A 24,562-nucleotide genomic window follows, 5' to 3' on the forward strand; every position below is an offset into this window, starting at 1 on the left:
GTTGACACCATAGGCTTTTCAGATACCATTGTAGTTTCCTCATATGCAGTCTTGCATATGGAATTAGAAGAATGCAGGAGGCCATGAACCCCAAGGCTTGCAGTATTTTCCTTGCAGATATCAGGGTTTTTGTGGCCTCTAGTTTGAAGTAGGTTGTCAAATGAATTTGTTTCTCTGGAGTGAGGAAAGCCATCTGGGAAGTTGTATTCAAGCTTGCTCCCAGGAATATAATTTGGTGACAGGGTGCCAGGTTTGATTTCTTTTCATTTATGGTGTACCCCAGGTAAGTTAGCACCCTTTGTACAAAAACCAGATGATTCAAAAGTATGTCCTGGCTTTCTGCAGATGGAATAGAGTCCTCAGCATCAGAATCCTCATAGGTACATAAGGGTAAATCCTGGTCATCACAGGAAATAGAAATTTCAGAATCCTGGTCAGAAGTCAAAGGGGTTGGGAGGGTGGCCTAATGGATAAGGTGTTTGCCTTACAGACACAAGGTGCAGGGTTCGAGTCTCACAAGTGATGATGGCTTTAGGCTTAAAATGGGCTCGCTTGGCAGAGTTAGCCTAGTACTAATCTATGAATCTATGAATCTATGAAGTATCATATGCAAACTCAGTCCTAGGTCTCTTAGAGGTGGAAGGTTGGCTTCCCCTGATTAAAGTAATAAGGTCTTCAGCCATTCTTATCATTTGCTTTTTAGGCATAGAGGCCTGAACATGTGGTCTGGGCATCGGATTTCTAGGCATTGTTCGAGTTTTAGGTCTTGAAGAAGAAGATGGCGTCAGTTTAATATGCAAGTCAGTAGGCCTGAATACACCCTCAGAAGCCGGTGCCTGCACAGCGGCTCCGGACCCATCCAAGGTAGAGACATCCCAGGTTCCACAGTTGAAGCATCTCACGGCATACCGGACTCTGAATGGGTCTCAGTAGAGGCCTGCGAATCTGAAGTGGCAGGTATCAGGGGCTGTGAAAGCACCTCACTGAGTACTGGCAAACTGGTGACTGGCTTAGGAGAAGCGTCGTTGGCAGCTTTGGACTTAGGCGGTCTGTCTCTGTCTATCTTTGTGTTTTTTCGGCATGTCGGTAGTTGGATGGCTTTCTGAAGACATATCTGGATAATTGAACCGAGCACTAAAATATTTAGAAGCAAAAATATACCGACGACGGATAATTCATTGTTTAAATAAGGCACAAAACTTACAGCGAGGTACGTCGTGGTCAGAGCCTAGGCAAGGAATACAGTACGAATGAAAATCTTTATGAGGTATTTGCTTTCCACAAGAAATGCAATTATTTACTTTTACTGACATCAGTTTACAGCAAGAAAAAGTTTCCCCAATGGGGTACTTAGCTTTTAGTTGAAGACTTCAGTTCTGAAACTCGAAAACAAAAATTTCAGGAGTCAGCCGACCGGCACTTGCGAACTGCTTCTGCTTTGGGCACTGCATGGCAAGAAAGACTGATGTAATGGCGTCGACTGCATGTTTTATACCCCTGACTACTTGACGTCATGGAAGAAGAGACAGCAATCGATGCAGGACCCAAGACTTTGTTAATCAGGCCGACTGAGGGCCACTGCAAGCAGATAACCCAAATGTGATGACTGCAACAGTGAAACACGAAGAACATCTACATGTGCATTCATATTACATCAGATATCATGTCCGAAGCAGTCACTCAAAACTATTTGTGCATTCATATTACATATGGTGCCATGCCCCAGACAGTCATGCAGAACTATGTGTCTATCATATTACATATGGTACAATGCCCCAGGCAGTCACACAAAACTATGTATACATTCATATTACATACGGTACCATGCCCAAAGCAGTCACACAGAAATATGTGTACATTCATATACATACAAAAGAATGACCCAAGCAGCAACACAGAACTATGTGTGCATTCATATTACATACAAAAGAATGCCCCAAGCAGCCACACAGAACTATGTGTCAATTCATATTACATACAATACCATGCCCCAAGTAGTCACTCAAAACTATTTCTCCATTCATATTACATATGGTACCATGCCCCAGGCAGTCATACAGAACTATGTGTATATCATATTACATATGGTACCATGCCCCAGGCAGTCACACAGAACTATGTGTACATTCATATTACATACAGTACCATGCCACAAGCAGTCACTCAAAACTATGTGTGCATTCATATTATATACAGTGCCATGCCCCAAGCAGTCATACAAAACTATGTGTACATTCATATTACATACAGTACCATACCCAAAACAGCCACATAGAAATATGTGTACTTTCATATTACATACAACAGAATACCCCAAGCCACCACACAGAACTATGTGTCTATTCATATTGCATACAGTTCCGTACCCCAAACAATCACTCAAAACTATGTGTACATTAATATTGCATACAGTACCATGCCTCAAGCAGCCACACAGAACTATGTGTACATTCGTATTATATACAGTACAAAGACCAAAGCAGAAACTCAGAACTGTGTGCGCATTCATATTACATACAATACCATGCCCAATGCAGAAATACAGAACTATGTGTGCATTCATATTACATATGGTACCATGCCCCAAGCAGCCACACAGAACTATGTGTGCATTCATATTACAGACAATATCATGCCCAAAGCAGAAACACAGAACTATTTGTGTATTCATATTACATACGGTAACATTCTCCAAGCAGCTACACAAAACTATGTGTGCATTCATGTTACATACGGTACCATGCCCCAAGCAGTCACAAAAACTATATGTGTATTCATATTATATACGGTACTATGCCCCAAGCAGTCAACAAAACTATGTGTGCATTCATATCACAGACAGTACCATGCCTCAAACAGTCACACAAAACTATGCATTCATATTACATATGGTACCATGCCCCAAGCAGTCAGACAGAACTATGTGTGCATTCATATTGCATACAATACCATGCCCCAGGCAGCAACATGGAACTATGTGAGCATTCATATTACATACGGTACCATACCCAAAGCAGCCACACAGAAATATGTGTACTTTCATATCACATACAACAGAATACCCCAAGCCACCACACAGAACTATGTGTCTATTCATATTGCATACAGTACCGTACCCCAAACGGTCACTCAAAACTATGTGTACATTAATATTGCATAGAGTACCATGCCCCAAGCAGCCACACATAACTATGTGTGCATTCATATTACATACAGTACCATCCTCCAAGCAGCCACACAAAACTATGTGTGCATTCATGTTACATACAGTACAAAAACCAAAGCAGAAATTCAGAACTATGTGTGCATTCATATTACATACAATACCATGCCCAATGCAGAAATACAGAACTATGTGTGCATTCATATTACATACAGTACCATCCTCCAAGCAGCCACACAAAACTATGTGTACATTCATATTACATACAGTACAAAAACCAAAGCAGAAATTCAGAACTATGTGTGCATTCATATTACATACAATACCATGCCCAATGCAGAAATACAGAACTATGTGTGCATTCATATTACATATGGTACCATGCCCGAAGCAGCCACACAGAACTATGTGTGCATTCATATTACAGACAATACCATGCCCAAAGCAGAAACACAGAACTATTTGTGTATTCATATTTCATACAGTAACATTCTCCAAGCAGCTACACAAAACTATGTGTGCATTCATGTTACATATGGTACCATGCCCCAAGCAGTCACACAAAACTATATGTGTATTCATATTACATACTGTACTATGCCCCAAGCAGTCAACCAAAACTATGTGTGCATTCATATCACAGACAGCACCATGCCCCAAACAGTCACACAAAACTAAGTATGCATTCATATTACATATGGTACCATGCCCCAAGCAGTCAGACAGAACTATGTGTGCATTCATATTACATATGGTGCCATGGCCCAGGCAGTCATACAGAACTATGTTTGCATTCATAGTACAGAAAGTACCATGCCCCAAGGAATCACACAAAACTATGCATGCATTCATATTATGTAGGGTACCATGCCACAAGTAGGCACACAGAACTATGTGCACATTCATATTACATACAGTACAATGACCCAAGCAGTCATACAAAACTATGTGTGCATTCATATTATATACAGTACCATGCACAAGGCAGCCACACAGAACTATGTTTGCATTCATAGTACATACAGTACCATGCCCTAAGGAGTCACACAAAGCTATGTATGCATTGATATTACATATGGTACCATGCACCACACAGCCACATAGAAGTATGTGTGCATTCATATTACATACAGTACCATGCCCCAAGCAGTTACACAGAACTGTGTGTGCATCCATATTACATATGGTACCATTCCCCAGGCAGCCACACAGAACTATGTTTGCATTCACAGTACATAAAGAACCATGGTTCAAGGAGTCACACAAAACTATGTGTGCATTCATATTACATACAGTACAATGACACAAGCAGTCACACAAAACTATGTGTACATTCATATTACATACAGTACCATGTCCAAGCAGTCACACAAAACTATGTGTGCATTCATATTACATACAATACCATGCCCCAGGCAGCCACACAGAACTATGTTTGCATTCATAGTACATACAGTATCATACTCCAAGAAGTCACACAAAACTATGTGTGCATTCATATTACATACAGTACCATGCCCCAAGCAACCACACAGAACTTTGTGTGCATTTCTAAAAATCCAGTGCGTACAATACTACTTCCAAGCAGTCACAAAAAATTATGAGTGTTTTTATATAAAACACACTACAGATGGTAGCAAACGCCTAGCAGACACCCAGAATTGCATGTGCACCAACAATAAACATGTTCATATTAAATCTAGTACAAACAGTAACAACATACATACTAAGAAAACGTTAGCATAATGGTTCTCCTATTGCTGCATACCTTTTAACACAGTGGCTGCCATGCACTATGGAAGACAGGGGCTGACAGTTGTGCATGTTGTATTTCAGCAGACTGCTCTAACAATTTTTCTTACTTCAGAGTTCCGGGCAGTGATCCTTCAGAATTTTATGAACTCAAATGTCTAATCAGTAATGCATATTAAGATTCATGTGCTTCCTCATCTGCACACTTCATCTGATAAAAGAGTGCAAACCTTCTCTCAGAACTGTAGCCATGACAGCTGAAAGAGTTTGGTCAGGGTTGTACCTTAGCCTGAACATAAATACGTTTGGAATGAGGTCCATTGTCTGTCAGATGTTTCGATAAAGAAATTTGAAGGGACAATAGGAAGTTCTTCCCTCCATTCTAACAACACTGGCCCATATTCACTCTCATATACTAGAGTACAGAATTACATTTAGCTCACATAGCCCTTAGCAAGTTCTTTGGTTGCGGTAACTAATATTTCAGGGGGGAAAGAGAAAAGGTTTGGCTACACTGGCAATGTTAAACTCATTTCATAGGATAAAGGATTTAAGTTTTTTACTACTGTAATCAATCACCTTTCAGTTCTGGGGATTTGATAGTTAAAGCCATTTATGGAATCATTGAGCTTTCTTGCTCCAGTCATATATCACCAGACAAGAGAGATTTTCTGAGATCATCCTTGTATAGCAATTATGTCAAGCAGACTAGCCACATTAAACCTCTGCTTCTCCCTCAAAGAAGTTTATACCCCCAGATTTAATGATTTTCTCACTTGTATATGCAACGCTAATTGTCCCTGTAACCATATATAAAATTGTTTGTTTCCTCCAGAATTACATAAAATGTTAAAAAAATATTGTGATATTGTGGAGTTTTTCAGAGATGGATAATGCCATTATGTAGTTAATTACAAGTCAGTGCTTTTAATTTTATCCCAAAGCACATAACGGGGCTGCAGATACATCTGAAATAAATGCCAGTGCCAAACCATTGACTTTCAGATGCATGTGTAACCCCATCATGTGCCAGCAGGAAAGAAGTGAAAACGCAGACATATGACAGCGCTAGCCTTGTCTGAATCTCACTCTTTGTTAGCTGCTTTTTCACCATCACTTCAGTTATAGAAGAGAAAAACTCAAAATATTACAAATGGAACACTGGTTCTTTTAATGGACGTCTGATTAGATTATTTCACTACATGCTTCACCCACATTAACTGCCAGTTAAAAATATATATCTGCTATAATGCTTTTGAAACTGGTGCTTCATAGATATGCTATATTTGAATAGATCTTGTTAGAGTTTCATGAAATATTTCACAGTGAACTGCTGCATACAATTTTCTAGGATTCCACTACTAACTGTTACAGTGCTTCTGTGTATGTATATATGTATGTAAAGATACACACACACTTGTCGACACAATTATTAAGAATCTCTTGTATTAATTAAATTTCTATTAGCTTTCACAGCTACATTTCTTCCGGAACAAATAATTATGGAAAAATTACATGACATATGCTGCTGGAAATATATTTGCGTTGTTTATTAAAAGGAAACAGCACATTAATTAAATGCCAAAATATGACTTTAATATAGTTTAGTTGCAACAGAGGCTTATGATTTCAATGTGTTCAGTAAATTATATTAAAATTGTAAACTAGTACATGAGGAACATAGCAACATTCAGGAATGATTCACACAACTTCAGATCCATTGTCTTATAAGTGCTGTAGTTAGATCACTGTTTAAATCAGGATTTACAAATACACTGAGATGGAATAACTGGACACTAGTCTGACAATAATGTAGTAAACTACTAAAATTCATTGAATTTATTTTTAGCAATTATTTCCTGAATGAAATACTTTAATGGTTGCATAAAGCCAGCTATACATTAAGTGAAACAGATGGGTAAGTAATGAACTAATTTGTACAGCATCTGCTTTTGCATTCTTTCCTTCTGTTAGGAACCTGGTCATTATGACGGGTTGCACTGAACATGAACGCTGATTTTACAGACCGAACACAGACTACTTAAGTGCATCTGTGGATTTCTATCATTCTGATTTATAGGCATTCTTAAAAAAACAGTGCAGTCAAGTGTTAAAACTGAAAAATTACAAAAGTGCCAAGCCATGAGTTAGCGTATGAGTTATGCAGAAAAATAATACATGAGTTATTATAGCACCATTGTTTCTCATTACACAATTATGATGAAAATGATGGCACACACTTTTTATCTTATTTTACAATTTGCCTAAGTATGCTGAAATACAAGACACTCATACATTCATTTTCAGCTTGGTTTTGTTTTATTGTTTTTTCATTAAATATATATATATATATATATATATATATATATATATATATATATATATATATATATATATATATATATATGGGTGTACTTTTGAAGAACAAAAGTTCACTATTTCGAACTTCAAAAGTACACCCACACTAACGGGAAAGTGCACTTTCATGAAAGTGCACTTTCACGAACCCGCTAGACCGAACGGGCTAGCAGTCACGGACCTTAAGGTTAGTGCATGGGTCATGGTAAGGGGGATAACCCTACTAGCTATCCCTTTTCCCTAACCCTAAGGTTCATGACTACCTCACAACAGTGGAAGGCATTCCAAATCGGGCTATGTCCTCCACTGTGGTGCGATAGTCATGGACCTTAGGGTTAGGGCACGGGTTATGGTAAGGGGATAGTTAGTAGGGCTATCCCCTTACCTTGACCCGTGCCCTAACCCTAAGGTCTGTGACTATCGCACCATAGTGGAGGACATAGCCCGTTTTTCAATGTCCTCCATTGTGGTGCGGTAGGTTCGGTCTAGTGAGCTTAAGCGAAAGTGCACTTTCGTTAAAGTGCACTTTTGCTTAAGTGGGGATGTAGTTTCCCATTTTGAAAAAGTGAATTTTCATTGCAGGAAAGTACACCCATACATATATATATATATATATATATATATATATATATATATATATATATATGTGTGTGTGTGTGTGTGTGTGTGTGTGTGTGTCCAGCGACACCAAATATCAAGTTCAGGTATGTAAATATTGTGTAAGACATCATAAATCAATTGCTCCTCTACATACACCATGAATAAATCTGCATATATGGGGGCAAATGTTGCCCCCATGGTGGTTCCATGTGTTTGCCAAAAACATTCCTCTTGATAGTAAAAGATGTTCATAGTAAGAACTTTTTTTGTAAGCCCAATCAAAAAAGTATTAAACCCAGGTGGATATAGCTCAGAGATCTGTAACCAATATTCCACAGCCAAAAGACCAGCCCAATGTGGAATATTGGTATAAAGGGTAGTTACATCCAAAGTACATAGAAGCCATTCTGGTTCAGTTTGGGCATCAGAAAGAATCTGTAAAAATTCTGTTGTATCTTTTATTCTTGAATGGACATGTTTCAACAAACGTTTCAAATATTTTGTAAGGAAAAGAGAAATGGGTTCTATAAAGGATCCTCTCCCTGAAACAATTGGTCTGCCAGGTGGATCAATTAATGACTTGTGAATTTTTGTTAACAAATAAAGATATTGTCTGCTGGGGTCCTGTACAGTTAGTTGTTCAGAGGTTGTATTGGAAATGATGCCCTCCTCAACCCCCAATTTGATAAAAGCATCAATTTGTTCTTTGAAAAAAAAGTGTGGGGTCGAGTGGCATAGGCATGTAATATCGTCGATCCCCTAGTTGTGTCTGGGCTTCTAAACTGTACTTATTATTATTGTTTGGTCTGTTCACTAAGTGAGGTAATATCATTCAACCCCTGGTCAATACATCTATCATAATAGGAAGCTGTGGCTTCCACAAAGCCCATAGAGGCTTATTGTTGTACCCTGGTCCAATGTTCTTCTAATTCTTGATCTATCATGTGTACCAAGGGCTGTGTCCTTATTCGTAAACCCCTAGGGCTAATATTCTTAGCCATATAGGCTTTAAAAAGCCTTAAATGCCAAACATTAGATCGTAAGGACTTCATACTTTTGTAAAGTTTAGAAAATAGGTCTGTACAATCCGGTGTATGTGTGGTTTGATCTGGAATATTAGACATATTGTTGTTGGCATTTAACCCAAAAATCCCTAGGTCATTGCGATCAGAGGATAAACCATGTAACAGCTAATTTAAATCCATTTTGATATAAATATCAAAAGGGGAAAAATATTTTTAAATATAAAAAAATGTGTATGTATGTGGGACCAAAACACTGAAATAATTGTTAGGTATCCAAGGATACTGAAATAGGTTGGGTATATGTTGATCAGTAACTGAATTAATAGTAATAAGAATATAGCATGAGGAGTATATATAGAGATATATGTAAAAGGGCTACCAGGCCATACTATACAAAATCCCTTTTCACCAACCAAAAATCAGTAATTCTGCTGCTTCTGATCATATGATGAAATAAATATAGACCTTAGTCTGTCAGGAATCCAATAACAGCCCTTACTGATATATGAATCCTTACAAACAAACAAACAAACAAACAATATATATCATAAATTTTGTTGTATATGAAATAAGGGATTATCCAACAGACCTTAGAGCACAATAATAGCAATTCCAATAAAAAATGTTTGCATTGCACTAAATTCAGTAATGCTGTGGCTCCTAATCATATGTTAAAAAATAGAATAAACTTACATTAAACCCTTGTATAACAGCCCTTACTGATGTGTGTGCCCATATAAAAAAACTAAGAATGCTACGTAGCGCCTGGTACATAAAAATATACCAATGATCTGAAGCCCAAAAATATATCCTCATTCAATTATTGAGAAAACTGATCAAAATATAATAATATTACAATCCCCATCCAATCAACTAATTATCCATAAACATAATATCCCATTCAATGCTTTGGTTCAACATTGTTCAAAAAAGGTTGTTTGTGAATATCCTCGCAGTGAGGCAGCCATTTTATGATATATTTCAGCTTAGTTGTTATTAAATATGGCTCGCGTTTTAATGTGTGTGTGGGGGTGTGTGTGAAGCCCTTTTGTTTCTCACTGGATAGCTGATCCATGTTCAGAACATGCTGGACCTAAAATCCTGATATTACAGATAGACTTGGAGAACAATGACAGTGATTGTTGCAACTTCCTCACTTTCTCAGCCTCCTTTTGTGTTTTATGAACTTAGAAGTATCATTGTTTCAGATGTTTTGGGTTCAAATAATTGAGTGTTGATTACACAAGAAGTGATTATTCATAGTGGGCCCATGTGTTTGTGTGTGTGTGTGTGTGTGTGTGTGTGTGTGTGTGTGTGTGTGTGTGTGTGTGTGTGTGTGTGTGTGTATATATATGTGGTTAAACTGATAAAGAATGAATGGATTTGTTTTAATTACTAAAGTTGAAATTTATTCACAAAAGGTGTATTAGCAAACCTAAATGATTAAGTCAAAGCCTGCTCAAGACAGGTACAAGAATATGGTAAATCAAAATGTTTGTGTTTTTTTTTTCCTTACAGCACAAAGATGCTGTCCACCATGCCATCGAGATTGTAACTGTTACCTTCACATGTACGTCCATCTTCAGAGACTGAAAAGCCTTGTTCACAGATGCACTTGAAGGAACCAGCAGTATTAAGGCATTCTCCATTGGGAACACACAATTCTGACTGCAAACACTCATTGATATCTGTGGAATGGAAAACACAGTAAGTACACAATCAGTTCCGAACAATCATACATATAATTAGGGTGGCCATAGCCCATTGTGTATCTTCACAACAACAGATGCACTTCCAAGCAATAAATAATGCAAAGACTAAGAGTCGTATTCTAACCACAGCATTAATCCTATGCTGTTTGCCTGTATTTTAATTAGTACATTATATGGGGCTTCCTTTTTAATATTTAGTTTGATTAGATGTTGTTTGTGTGTGTGTGTGTGTGTGTGTGTGTGTGTGTGTGTGTGTGTGTGTGTGTGTGTGTGTGTGTGTGTTTGTACACATACCTATAGTTTCTCTAACTTCCATGACTCACTCTAGAGTTAGTCATTCTTCACTGATATTTATAAATCAGAATCATAACTTGGGAAAATATACAAAATCACCACACACCCCAACACCTATCTAAGTTATACATTCTGACTTCACTGTTGCACTGCATTTGCAAAAAGTGAAAAAAATCCACTGCAGTATACCACTACCTCACTCTATACTTTATTTTATTTTATGTATTTATTTTTTTTTTATTTTGTTTTGCTCACTGGGTTTGTCTGACTGGGTTTAGTTAAAAAACCTTTTCAGCAGAAGCCTGGGGAGAAAAGCTGAAACATATTGCAAACAATTTTAAACTCTTTCATGGCTATAGCACTATTCCTGCAGTCCTTCAACTCATGCCTCCAGCTCCATATCAAAGGCAACAACGTCCTTGTCACACCCATTGTTCCTATGAGCGCTCCATTCAAAAACATAAGCACTTCTCCCTCATTCCACCAGTTACACGTGCACAGTCATGGTCAGCAAGTATAATGACTGTGCACATTAGTGTGCACGTTTAACTGCATGTAATAAAAGAGAGACCTTCCCATTTGAAAAACAGAAGAAAAAAAACATCTGAAGGAACCTTGACTATAACTTATCTGGTTGATCCTGCAGTGACTATATAAATGTGTGCATCATATCCTGGACATCCCTGATACAGTAGCAACATATTTGTTGCTGTCTGCGGATGAAAAAGAAGCAGTGCAATAAGTAAACCTTGTTTTTTACAAACAAAATGCAAAAAAAACTATTCTTTTATTACTGGGATAGTGTGTTGGACGCTGCTGTAGCTGTAGCTGCACAGACATTTGACGTCACCGAAAGACTGTCCAGTTGGATGGTCAGAAGTCTGTGCAGTGGCAGATAGAACTAGACTGAATCACTCACTCACTGGAGTTTAGTTGAAAAGTGTTTCCTAATGTTTCATGCTTATTTTTTCTCAAAACGCAGATCGATGCAAGCCTGCTATTCTGCTAATTTTCCTAAAGTGAATTAGAGACATGCTGGTGATTTTAAGCCTTTGACACACCTTATTGTCGACTTTGTCCAGAATTACTGAGCAAAGGAGATGGCCAGCATAATTGGAGATAATGCCAGGTAAATCATTCATTTATTGTCAGACGGTGAATGCACAGTTAGTGCACAGTGTGTGTATGTGTAAGAGCATAACTGACTGAAAGAGAGAGAGTGAGAGATAAACCTAGTTTAGATTGCTAGCATTTTTCCTTCCTTGCTTCCACCCTGCTATTCTCCTGTGCTTTTTTCTTTAGATGCAGTCAGGACATCAGACAGGTTTCCTCCTTGGTGCAGACAGCAGCAGTGAGTCACCCACTCTTCATATATTTTCCTCCAGCACTCACTGATTTTGCTGAAGACATGGTTATCCTGCTGGTTCTCTACAGGGGAAGTCATATCACTAGCTGCATATAATGTCAAAAAGATAAAGGCAGGAGCTGATAGAATACTCATTTCTACAGCATTTTGGAAGGGGTACAGGAAAATTACTAGGATGATAAGATTCCATAAGGTGAGATGGGCCTTGCTTACAGAGAGGAATGGCTGCTGCAGCTTTCTACAATTCTGGGAAAGTACTTAGCTGCAGTGAGATGTCAGTAATATGCTGTGAGGGTTTAGACATAGAAGCATGAATTTGGGGAAAAACATTGAGAAATGTCCATATCATCCATTAGAACTATAGACTACGACTGACTTCAGCTATTTGTTGATCTCTGCCGAGGTTGTTGCTTTATGGACAAAAAACTTAAATACAGAAATGATACAATAAATTATTTTGGGAAAGCATTAAGCTATGAAACAGAATTTTTTATGAAATTTAATCGCCAAAATATATACATTTAATTTAAATAAAATGGAGGTTAAAGCACTTAGTCAAAATGAGAGTATTGTAGTTAAGCAAGCAGATAAGGGTTCATAGGGTCTGGTTAATTAAGCAGGACCTGCCCATAATGAATCCAAACTGGGTTGGGTCAAAAGTCTGTAGATTATCTATATTTTTATAACTTAATTCCATACTGAACCTTTCTAAGCCTTACAGATGATACTGGTCAGGCTTACAGGGCGACAATTACCTGTGTCTGTGAAATTCCCAGCTCTGTGCAAGAGAAAAAGCTGACCAAGAAACAGCCTGGTCTGTTAACTGTCCCCATAAACTTAATGTTTTTGGCCTTAAATAGCACTGTGACAACTTGTTCTTGGGAGAGTTGAGTGGGGGCTGTGTTTGTGGGTATGTGATCTGAGAATACTGCAGGGGATGGGGGAAAAATTTTAGTTGAATTTGTCAACTAGTAGATTGTGTGTCTAGACATGTTGAGCACATGCCTGTTTGTAATGCTTCCAGCATACTTTTTTTGCTATGTCAAGGTTTATAAACAGAAATTACTGGTCTTCTTGTTGTATAGAATGTGTAAATGCATATTTACATAGCTAGAGTGCTGTGTTTTAGTACATTATTACATGCTATGTTACCAAATGAAAACTTACACAATGCTGCAAAACTGGTCACTAATATCTGCTGTCTGCTTCTTACCAGTCTGAAGATATTTAGACATGCTTAGTACTCTAATATGCATATTTACCTAAATGCCATAGCTCTATACATAATTGGAATTTCCCATAGGGATGCACTGTAGAACAGCATTTGACAAGTTAAGTCATCAGAGATGTCACAAATGGCTCCCTACAGCAATGTGGTACTTGGTATCACAGAAATTATTTTTTCTTGCAATATGATGAATGTATGGCATATGCTCATAATTATATAAATAACCTGAACTGGATGGCATTTACATTGTACCTACTGACATGAAATAAAAAGCTGAGAGAATGTTGCAAAAATTGGTTCTGATACCAGCTGTATGCCTGCTACCATTTGGCAGATATTTAGTATAGTATTAGTCTATCTGCCCTGGGGCATTTGAAAGCCTAGCCATAGTGATGTGGCTTTTGCCACCCCATGAAGTGGTAAATGTACATATGTGTCCCTGATGAGACTTGAACCCTCATCCCTATTCACTTACAGTCTACCAACCATTCAATTTATAAACTAAGCCATAGGAGCAGTTATAGTTGTTAAGCATCATGTCTCTGAATTGAACATTGTACTGTTGAGCTAACCATGATAATGGTCCCCCTACCATCTCATGCAATGCAGTTGCACAGGTACCTACAAACATACACACACAAATACACACACACAGCCACCCAACCACCCATAGAGACACACATCATGTACCACCACCCCCCCCCCCCCAACAGACGCAGCAGTGCCAGCTTCCCAGTACATAGCTGCCATGGCACTATCAGCTCTGCTTCTGCCATAAGAATGAATGAGTGCTTGCTGTAAAAAGATGATGGACACTTTTTTTTCTCATCATTACTCAAACAGTGAAGTAAAGCTATTCTTTGAATCACTCTGCTATGTTACTCTGATCCTGGTAAAATATTCTGGTTAAATTCTCATGACTAATTAGTATTAGCCATACCCTTGAAACACAGCATTTGCATGCAGCCTACACCAGACAGAATGATGTAGTTTAATGGACTGAAGTCAACCCACAGTAAACCCACAGCAGTCTCTTAGTTGTTATGGCATATCACATGGAGAAATCCTACTACAAACAGGACTGTGCAGTGTGTTATGCATTTCTGCAATGGGCCAAAATGTCCCTTTCACTTTGATGGGAAAATAGTGATTTGCAAACACACAAAAACCTAAAATATTCATCATAAACACATAAAAAAACACTCCCAACTAAACAAAACATACAGTTCACAAAACTAAGATTAATATATCTAAAATACTAATAAAAATACAGAAAAGTAATAATTTAACCTGTAACCATAAATTAATAAAAAACACCACCACAAAAACAGTCAATACCAACACATACAAAACACATTTTTTCTACTCTTTGAGAGGACAGATGCATACTGGGCAAGTTAACTACACAATTAGAGGGAAGCTGGCATAATGGTTAAGGAAATTACTGCAGGGTTTGATTCTTACATGGGATAACCAGTTAGGCCTTGGCCCACAGGGGCAGTCCTAACCTATGAACTTGTTAATTTCTTTCCCTGAAATGCAACTCCTCGATCAGTGCTCTCTGTGGGATATTACTGCAGATATTGTTTGTGCACTGGCAGGGACTTGGAATTTGTAGGGCTTTCTTTTTTCTCCATTGGTTGTGTGAGTGTGGGGTTAGCTTATTTAAGTAGTGGGGATAGCATAAGGGATTTTGAGTGCTGGCCAATCTGCAAAATATGCTTTTTACCCTTTGTTATGCCAAGTGAAAGCTTCCATGGATTATATTAACCCATTTAAAGCTTCAGCAAAATATAGGGTAACAATTACATGCAGCACCCCACAAAAAGAGACTCAAAAATAACAACAGCTACTAAGAAAACATTCTCTGCAAAAATGCTGAAGTAAAAACTCTGCAAGTTTTGACAAAAATAACATTTAAAAAAAATCAAAGAAAAGATTTTAGAAAAAAATATATATACATAAAATAAAACTGTAAAAATATACATAAAATAAAATAAAGTGCAAAAATGACACCAGGAAAGAAATTATAAAAAGCATTAGGAAGAAAAGCAAAAAGTACACCAGACAATGAGTTCCTTTTCAAATGCTAATAAAGGTAGGGAACATGGCTTTGTACATCACAGGATGGCATACAAATTCTTGTCTGCTTTGTAGACCAATTAACACAATTGAGCAGGAATGCGCAAGACTTCCTTATTTAATCCTGCTACACTGTGTCTCAACCACTTAATAAGTCTATCCCACATCCCCCAACTGTACACCACTGAAAAAAGCCCAGCAGTGTTGTACAGGCAGGGTCCCATAATGTAAACTATGGGACTCCACTGATGGTCGATCATCTGTTGAAACAGCCATGGCCGCAAATGTCCACTTCCCCTGCAAGTATGTTATTCAGTGTACTTCACAGAACAACATACTAGTGTTGTCACAAAGTAAACACCCCCTGCATCTCCAATGCATGGCTCAAGAATCCCTACTAGCAACAGAGTCATGCACCATTTAGGCAAACCTACTAAAGCACAGCACCTTGTCCCATCCTAACACTATGATGTAAGGGGCTCATGCAGTACCAGATCCAGATCATGCATTATGATAATATGGTAATTAGCTTTAGTCCACTGTAATACCTAGTGGTTGTGATTCCTCCATGAGTCACAGTCAGACATGAAGGTGGACCGCACTGCAGCAGTGTTAGTCATCTTGTGTAAGTTTAGTATGCCTTATCAAGTAGCTACACACAAGGTCCTGGTAAGGTATACTGTACGTAAACAGGCTGCCTTACATTGTTGTACTTTGTACCACTGACTGGCTGCATAGAGTTCTATTCCATGCCAAGCATAGTTTAGTATACATAGGTGCTTCACTAAACCCATTCATCAAAATGGCAATGGAAGTGTATGTCACTGGGGACTACTGCAGTTCATGCTTATGAATAGTTGAAGGCCACGGCAAATAATTGAACAGAGTGCATTTATGCATCTGGGCATTACATTCATGAATGATATGACAGAAGTGCTAGGCCAATTATGCATACTAAGTCTGAGACTGCAACAGCTCATATTATATCCAAAACGTCAAGGAAGAGCAACCTCAGAGTTAGTATGTACAAACAGAAAATGTGTGATGGGCACAACCCCACCCCCAAGAAACAATCTCTCTAAAAAAAAATTCATGCCTTTATAATGATCTCTGAATATAAATAACAACGGTATTCAATTAGTAATTTTCATTGCTGAATAGTTTGCAATTAAAATAAATGCCACCAATAAATTAAAAGAATACTCATCAGAACAAAAATGACTTGGAGATAAGAAAACAAACACAAACAAGGAAGAACTTAAAAATATCAATAAAATGCAATATCCTCCAAAAATGGAAGCAAGAACTTAAAAAAACACACAGAGAAATATTATCATGTACCATTATATAACAGAAACTGAAGACAATGACACCTCAAAATAATCTAGTTGAAAGAAATAACAAACAAATACAATGAACCACTATTTCGAAGGAGAAAGAAAATCAAAAAAAGGAGAACAGAAACAATCAGCCTAAACATAAAGAAACATAAAAAGCAAATTAACATTTATAAACAAGTAATACTGCTACACAGCAATAAAGACGACCACAAACCATCATCTAAAAAAACAAAAGGCAAGTCAACATTCATAAATAAATAAATATACAACACAGTTATAGAATAACAAACAAGACTACCCAATATCTACTTTTAAAATCTAACTGAAGAAAAGAATAAAGCAGCACTGAACAAACCTATGAAATGAATGCCTGACCTATCTAAACAGACTGGACTGTACTTATAAATTAATCCAAACATGGCAGGTAATGCCCAAAACAGCATTTGATACCAAAGATCAACCAGTGCTTCACAACCAAGCTTTTAAAAATGTTGAATACACGCAACATTAAATCCAAAACTCAAATTACATTATTAAAATATGCCAATTCATTTAGTTTGTTAAGAAAAGGAACAGTGCAACTGCTGTTTGAGTAGAAGAATGGTGCTGAACCTGGCATTTAAACCTGAACCACAAAGTTTGTTAAAAATACTTTGCCACTTCTTTCCATAAAGCATTAATAAATTATCAGTATCTGATACAAGTTCTCCTTTCTTTAATCTAAATTATCTCTGAAATCCAAGAAAACCATCTCATGTGACCTGATGCAAAAGGTATGTTGACTGTAGAAAACTATTTTGGCAACACACCATGATTACAGCTTATCTGCAGAAGAGCAGTTTCATAACTTCACACTGCAAAAGTGAATGTGCCTAGTTCACACTTATCCCTCTTGATGTTCTCCATACTGTTCACTGCTGCAGTACCCTTACCTATATATGTTATACTGTGCCAAAGATATAACAGCCAGCCAGCTTCCAAAGCTCCAGGGCATCTTTCATGCACCCAAACTTGAGAAGAACTGGCTAGAACACAAGTTTGGGGTCCAAGCTCTTCAGAGCCTTCCTGCCTCTGAAGACTATGCTCTTCTGAGCCTTTTGAGGATCGATAGTCGGCCTGTGCTTTCATTTGCTTGGCATTTGGTTTCCTTTGGGGAAAAAAATCTTCCACTTTCTTATTTTTACTGATGATTTATTACTTTCCTCTTTAGGAAAGTTATTTTAAAGCTAGGAGTATTGTGTTTTAATGGATTGTCTTAAGACTGTAAAGTAGTTTTGAACGAAGCAGGTTTTTTTGTCAGTTTTATAATGTAAACTAACAGATAACATATTTTCTGTGGAGAAATTGTGTTTAATTTTCCATTGTAGGGCTGCCATAGTGTTTAAAAGTGCTTTTTACTGTACTTTATTCTGTTAAAAAAGTAAATTTTATGGACTGGTAGTTTTACCAGTATTTGGTGCTTCATTTCCCTGGGAAAGAGGCACCATTTTAGGCTTGATAATGGAAAAGACTGTGGTCCCATAGCCGGACATCCTGCCAAGCATAAAAAGAAAAAATTTAAGCAAACAGCCATCGCCACCACAGAAGACAAGCAATTTGCATCAACCACAGGTGGATGATTCTGCCATGGCCATTTGTCATACCGCAGACCACTCATATTTTATCTTGAATCTCTCTGGTGTAGCCAGGGGTTTGCCACATCCCATGCGGCTGTTGGGAGTCCCCTCAGTGGGCAAAGGATAGCCACTTTTATCAGTCCTGGGGGGAAGGAAGAGGGAAAGTTTTCCTGTTATGTCAGAATATTATGCCTATCTCTGCGGAAGCAGGGGCTGCTGTTAGCAAGATGGTTCGTCCATTTTTCCTTTTAAAAAGAAACAGAAAACCAAACATATATCTACTCCTCCTCAAATTTCTTTGGATAGTAGTAGTTTATTGGGACTGGTACAGGGTTCAGTTCAGGCTATTGATCTTGTAGAGTAGGTTCTGGTAAAAGAAAATGGGATACCTCTTTTCATGAACAGGTTCAAGATTTTGAATCTGAACAGGAAGATGCAGGGATAGATTCAGGGTTTTGTCCTCAGACTTCTGATTCAGACTCACACGAGAGCTTAGTTTCTGATTCTTCCGATGGGGGGAGGTTCTCTCGCTGAGACTATTGTTAAGATGTCACAGTACTTTCAGTGGGAGAACACTGAGGTTTCTCAGTCTCTCAGAAAACACTATGAGCTGTTACTAAAGGATTTTCCAGAACCTACACCCAATTCCTCATGTCATGTCTGGTTTAGAGGATGTGTGTCTTATTGCCTGCAATTTTCTTGATAGTCATATAGATAACCTGAAAAAGGCAGATAGGATGTGTAAAGTTCCTCAGTCTTTTAAATTTTTGTTCACTATTCCCAAACCTGACCCAGCAGCTATAGCCTTAGATGACTCCACTCTGCTAAGCACTTAGTTAATGCCAATCCTGCTCTTAATAATAAGGATGGGAAAATTATTGATGGGTAGGGGAAAACGTTTACACTTCTGCAACTCTGATTTTTCAGAATTTCAAATTGTCAGGCTCACATGTTAAAGTTTGTTCTGACATATTGTGAAAGTATGAGGAAGGTTTTATCTAAAGTTTCTTCTTGTGAAGAAAAAATGATTTAAAATAGCTTAGTTTCTTCTGTTGCACAGGTCACTTACTCATTGTTTGCAGTGCTTATTTGACTCTGTTTGATACTTCTTCCAAGGCTAGGGCCACTGTACTGTTTTAAGGAGGTTTTCTTGGCTGTATTCTCAGAACTTCACAGATGATTTAAAATGAGATTTTAAATTCTCCCTTAGATGCAGACTTAGTGTTTGGCCCCTCTACTAAAAAGGTGAGCTAAACGTATAAGGCAAGGGGAAACTGATCCAAGGAGTCTCCTAAGATTTTTCAGTCTTCCTTTTCCAAATTGACCAAGAGACTTTCTTTCTCCTCATTCAATTTTGGCAAAAAAAAAAAGAATAGACTGTCTCAACAGAATTCAGGTAAACAGACATTTAAGAGGAAATTGCAAGGGGGTTCCAAAAAGGAATCTCAAACCTCCCCAAACCAAGGACAGTACAACAAGTGTGAATGTTTATTCAAGAGATGTTGTGACCCCATCCCACCCTGACCCCTTTTCTCTTCCAGAAAGTCTGAGTCTCCAAAATGGCAGTGGAGAAAATTCTTCCTTTCCGGGGGGGGGGGGGGGGGTTCATTTCTCATCTTGCAGATCTGACTCTTTTGTTTCCACCTGTTCTTCATCATATGCTGTCCCATGTAGTGATACAACCTGTTGTTCCTTCCTAAGTGAGGATGTGGTTTTATTCAAGGATGTTCCTGGTGCCAAAGAAAGAAAATACTTGGAGACCACTTCTGGGGCTTTCTTTCCTAAACCTGTTTGTGACAGTCTCCAAATTCAAAATGATGTCACTTCACAACCCGTTAACTCTTCTTCATATTTCAAGTTTCCTGGTAAGACTTGACATAAAAGATGCTTATTATCACATCCCTATTCATCCAGACTTTAGGCGTTTCTTAAGGTTTTGTGTATCAGGATCACATTATCAGTTTTCTGCCTTACCATTTGGACTACTGCACCAAGAGTGTTCACAAACCGACTTCCAAGATGGCTGCATATTGTGTAACAGCTTAAATCTAGCTCTTCCAATGTGAAAGCAGAAACTTAACACAGAAATCTAGTGGACCTAGATTTCTGAGTAAATTTCAGTAAGTGGCTAGTAATTGCACTACCTGGATGCTAGGAAAACAGAAATACAGCGGACCTGAAGGAAAATCAGATACAAAAGGCGCCAAAACAACACTGACTGGGAAAACTACTGTAGCTGTTCAGCAAAAAGCAGTGCAAGCTCCAGACATATCTTCCATAACCTTGAGGAAAGTATATGGCAACTGCACACAGACCTGACTACAATAAATGAAACACTGATGGAATATGTCAACCCAAACAATAAAAGGCTAGAAAAAATGGAAGAAGCTTTAAACACATATTCAGATAAGGTGATAAAACTGGAAAACTCATAGGTCGAAATGAAGAAATGGCTGGATGAATATGAACCTGCAGAAGAAGAAGAAGAAGAGATGTTTCAAAAAATAATAGACTTAGAGGACAAAGCATGTAGGGAACATCTGGAGATTTTCTCAAGAAACTGGAAGGAACAGAATGCATTAATTTTACAAAAGTACAAATAAGCAACTGGAACAACAGGAATTAACTGAAAGGGCACACTGTGTGTATACTCCTAACCTGGCTATGAGAATACAATCTAGACCTTTAATAGTAAAGATGAAATCTTACCAGCAGAAGGAGTTGATTCTGACAAAACTGTGACAGAATGACAAAGTATTAAAAGTGGGAGACAGCAGAGTGTTTGTGGAGAATGATTATTCATTGTACACCATGCAGTAGAGGAGTACATTTATTCTACTATTCAGGGAATCTAGAGAAGCATGTGTGAGATTCAAGCTGCTATATCCAGCTATCTTCAAAATATTTTTCCCTGGAGGAACAAAATCATTTTTTGATGAAGTACACGAAAAGGAAGAAATACAAAAAAGTGTTCAACAAAAGGTGAACTTTGAAACAGATTGAGATTCTGCTTCTTGTTCTTCTGGTAATAAAGACCACAGAGAGCCTAGTGTGCCAGTGAAACGTTTTTAGTGTTTCAAAGCAAAATGGTTGAGAGAGAGAGAGAGAAAAAAAGCACAAGAGTTGACTAGAGGAATTGAGAGTACACTGGGAATGAAGCAGAGACAGGGTTTGGAAGATGGAGATGAACAGGAACAGGCAAAGAAAATCTGGAAATACTGGACTTTTTTGACTTTGTTAAACTGGAAAGCAGCTCTCAAGTATTTTCCCTACTTCATGTCATTAACATTTGGAAAATAAAGTGAATAACCTAGGAACTAACAGATATAGGATTACAAAGCAATGATTATATTAGTGAAACATAACCAAACAAGAAAATCTGGAATTATTGGACTTCTTTGAACCTTGTTATACTTGTAGAGGACTCTAAAGCATATGACCTACTTGATGCTATTAACATTCAGAAAATTACTTAGGAGAGGGGAAGAGGAGGGATAACGTTAACTGTAAGGAAAACAAACTTGGTTTAAATAGCACTATTTTAATAGTGCATGATTTTCTTTGCATACTATAAAGTTTTTTTAAGTTATTTTTAAGTGTATTAGGGATACTAATATAAACATATGCTCCTGTTTTTTTTTTTTTTCTTTCTCCCTTCTTATCTTTCTCCTTGTTCACTTTTAAGAAATGTAGGCAGTGCAATGTAAAAAAACAGATCTGGTTAAAACAGCATAACAAAATAAAAAAACTGTGTGCTTGTTTCATTCTTGCACAGGGGAATGACTGGGGTAAGCTATTAGCTTAATTTAGTAACATGTTTTAAGAGAAAGCAAGTAAATGAAAAGAACATTGCACATTATAAGGTTTTTTTAGTAAACAGTTTTGTGTCAGTTCTCATGTTTCTTGCAGAGACAATCTGGTAAAGAAAAATAGCTTGAAGAAATTGTTTCCTGAAAGCATTCAGGTTTTTTCCCAGCTGAGAGAGCTATAAAGATAAAACAAAGCCAGACAACCATTAAAAGAATTACAAGCCATACCATGTGTCTTAGCATAGATAACCTTTCTTTTAGGTCAGCTCAACTCTGGCGTGTAACTGTCAATTTGGAACATTCATTTCCATTAGGGGGGTGAAACTTTGATATTTGAAATGTACATAGTTTTATGTGTTATTACTAAGTTAAAGGGTTTTATGAGTTTACTGTGTGTGTGTGTGTGTGTGTGTGTGTGTGTGTGTGTGTGTGTGTGTGTGTGTGTGTGTGTGTGTGTGTGTGTGTATGTGTGTGTGTGTGTGTGTGTGTGTGTGTGTGTGTGTGTTTGTTTGAGGGTTTTCAACAAAACAAAAAGTTCTGTATGACATGACATAGACTAAAATGGAGGTGACAAGAAACAACTGTATGAAAGATTAACCTCCCAAACAGTACATGCATGTAACACAAAAGATGGAACTAGACATCTAACAGAAAAGCTGTTATACATAAAATGTGGGAATAATAATTTGTCAGTAATATGATTCTTTATATAATGTCTGTAAATGTTAATGGTCTCACAGATAAATACAAAAAGAAAAAGTAGTGAACTACATTAAAAATGTAGAGTGCAAATAGCTATGATACAGGAGACACACTTGGAAAGAAATGTACATGAGAATTTGATAAAGAAAGGTTTTCAGGATGATTATTCAGCAGAATATCTGGGGCAAAGGAAGAGAAGAGTACTTATATTAATTTCAAGAGGAGCTCCAATAGTAATAGAAGAGGATAAAAAAGACAATAATGGTAGATATGTAGTATTAAGGCGCTACTGGAAAGGGAGGAGGATTACAATGGCATTTATTTATATTCCACCAAAAACTGCTATAATGGAGATTAAGAAAATTCTGGGAGAAATAATCAGCTTTCAGCAAGGAATATCACTTATAGGTGGGGACTGGAATTCGATTTTCAACAGTGAAGATGTATCTGGGGGGCCCAGAAGGGAAACTATAGCAAAGGAGGGTAGATTTTAAAAAAATTTATGAAAATATTTGGCATGGAAGATGTGAATTCAGTACTACGAGTTTGCAGTGAATTTACATACTATTCCCCAAGATACAAAAACTGATCTGAGCTAGACAGAATTTACATTTCACAGGAACATGTGAATTTAATTGAAAGTCTTGATAAACACCCAATGTTTCAGATCATGTACCAATAATAACTAAAATAAAAATTCAGAGTAATGAAATAAAAAAAATGAGACACCAGTGCTCTCCCACCTATCTGTTGAAAAGAGGGGAATTTAAGGAATGGGTAGTGGAAATTACTCAGGAGCTATTAGAGAAATTAGAAACTTGTTCTGAAAATATAGATAGATAGTGGGATAAAATTAGAGTGGAGTTTAAAAATAGGGTGGAAATAAAAGAAAGGGAGATAGAGTTACAAGAATTATTTAGATGGACTGACAACTGTTAAAAGTATTGCAATATATGAGGAATCTCACAGAACAAGAGGAGCATCAACTGCAGAATGCTGAACAGAAAATAAGAGATTACCTCAATAATATGTATACGTTTAGAAAGATTGCGATTAAGCAACTGTTTTTTTTATAATAACTCTAGACCACAAAAACATTTAGCACAACGACTCAAGCAACAGAAAGTAGAAAAAGCTGTCACCAAGCTTAGGGAGCATATAACAAGGAAGATAAGGCATCCTATAGAAGTATTGGACGTATTTCAGAGATTCTATGAAAGTCTGTATAAAGCAGGGAAATATAAAGAAAAGGTAAAAATGGAAATGTTTATGGAAGAATTAAATATGCCAATGTTAAATGGTGATGTATAACCAATCTTCAGGAACATCGCCAGGAATAGATGGTATTCCTGTGGACGTTTGGAAGCTAGGATGGAAAACTGATAAAGATCTGGAAGGTTTTGTTTAACAGTATTTCAAAAGGAGAAGTACCAACATCCTGGATGAAAGCAGTGGTAGCTGCAATAGCTAAAGAGGGTAAAGAGCTATGATATCTATCTTCATACAGGCCTGTTT

General features: G+C 37.5%; 1 protein-coding gene across 5 annotated transcripts in view; it reads right to left on the reverse strand.

The window, feature by feature from the left end:
- Window positions 1–24,562, reverse strand: part of LTBP1 (latent transforming growth factor beta binding protein 1) — a 2,555,437-nt gene that overhangs the window by 341,847 nt on the left and 2,189,028 nt on the right. For all 5 annotated transcript variants that reach the window (XM_044058988.1, XM_044058973.1, XM_044058980.1 and 2 more), the window contains one exon: window positions 10,461–10,586. In XM_044058988.1, coding sequence (XP_043914923.1) covers window positions 10,461–10,586 — 126 coding nt within the window. The remainder of the gene's footprint in view (window positions 1–10,460; window positions 10,587–24,562) is intronic.

Source organism: Protopterus annectens, chromosome 1.part2 (genome assembly GCF_019279795.1).
Source record: "Protopterus annectens isolate FY-2018-M chromosome 1.part2, PAN1.0, whole genome shotgun sequence".
NCBI lineage: Eukaryota > Metazoa > Chordata > Ceratodontiformes > Protopteridae > Protopterus > Protopterus annectens.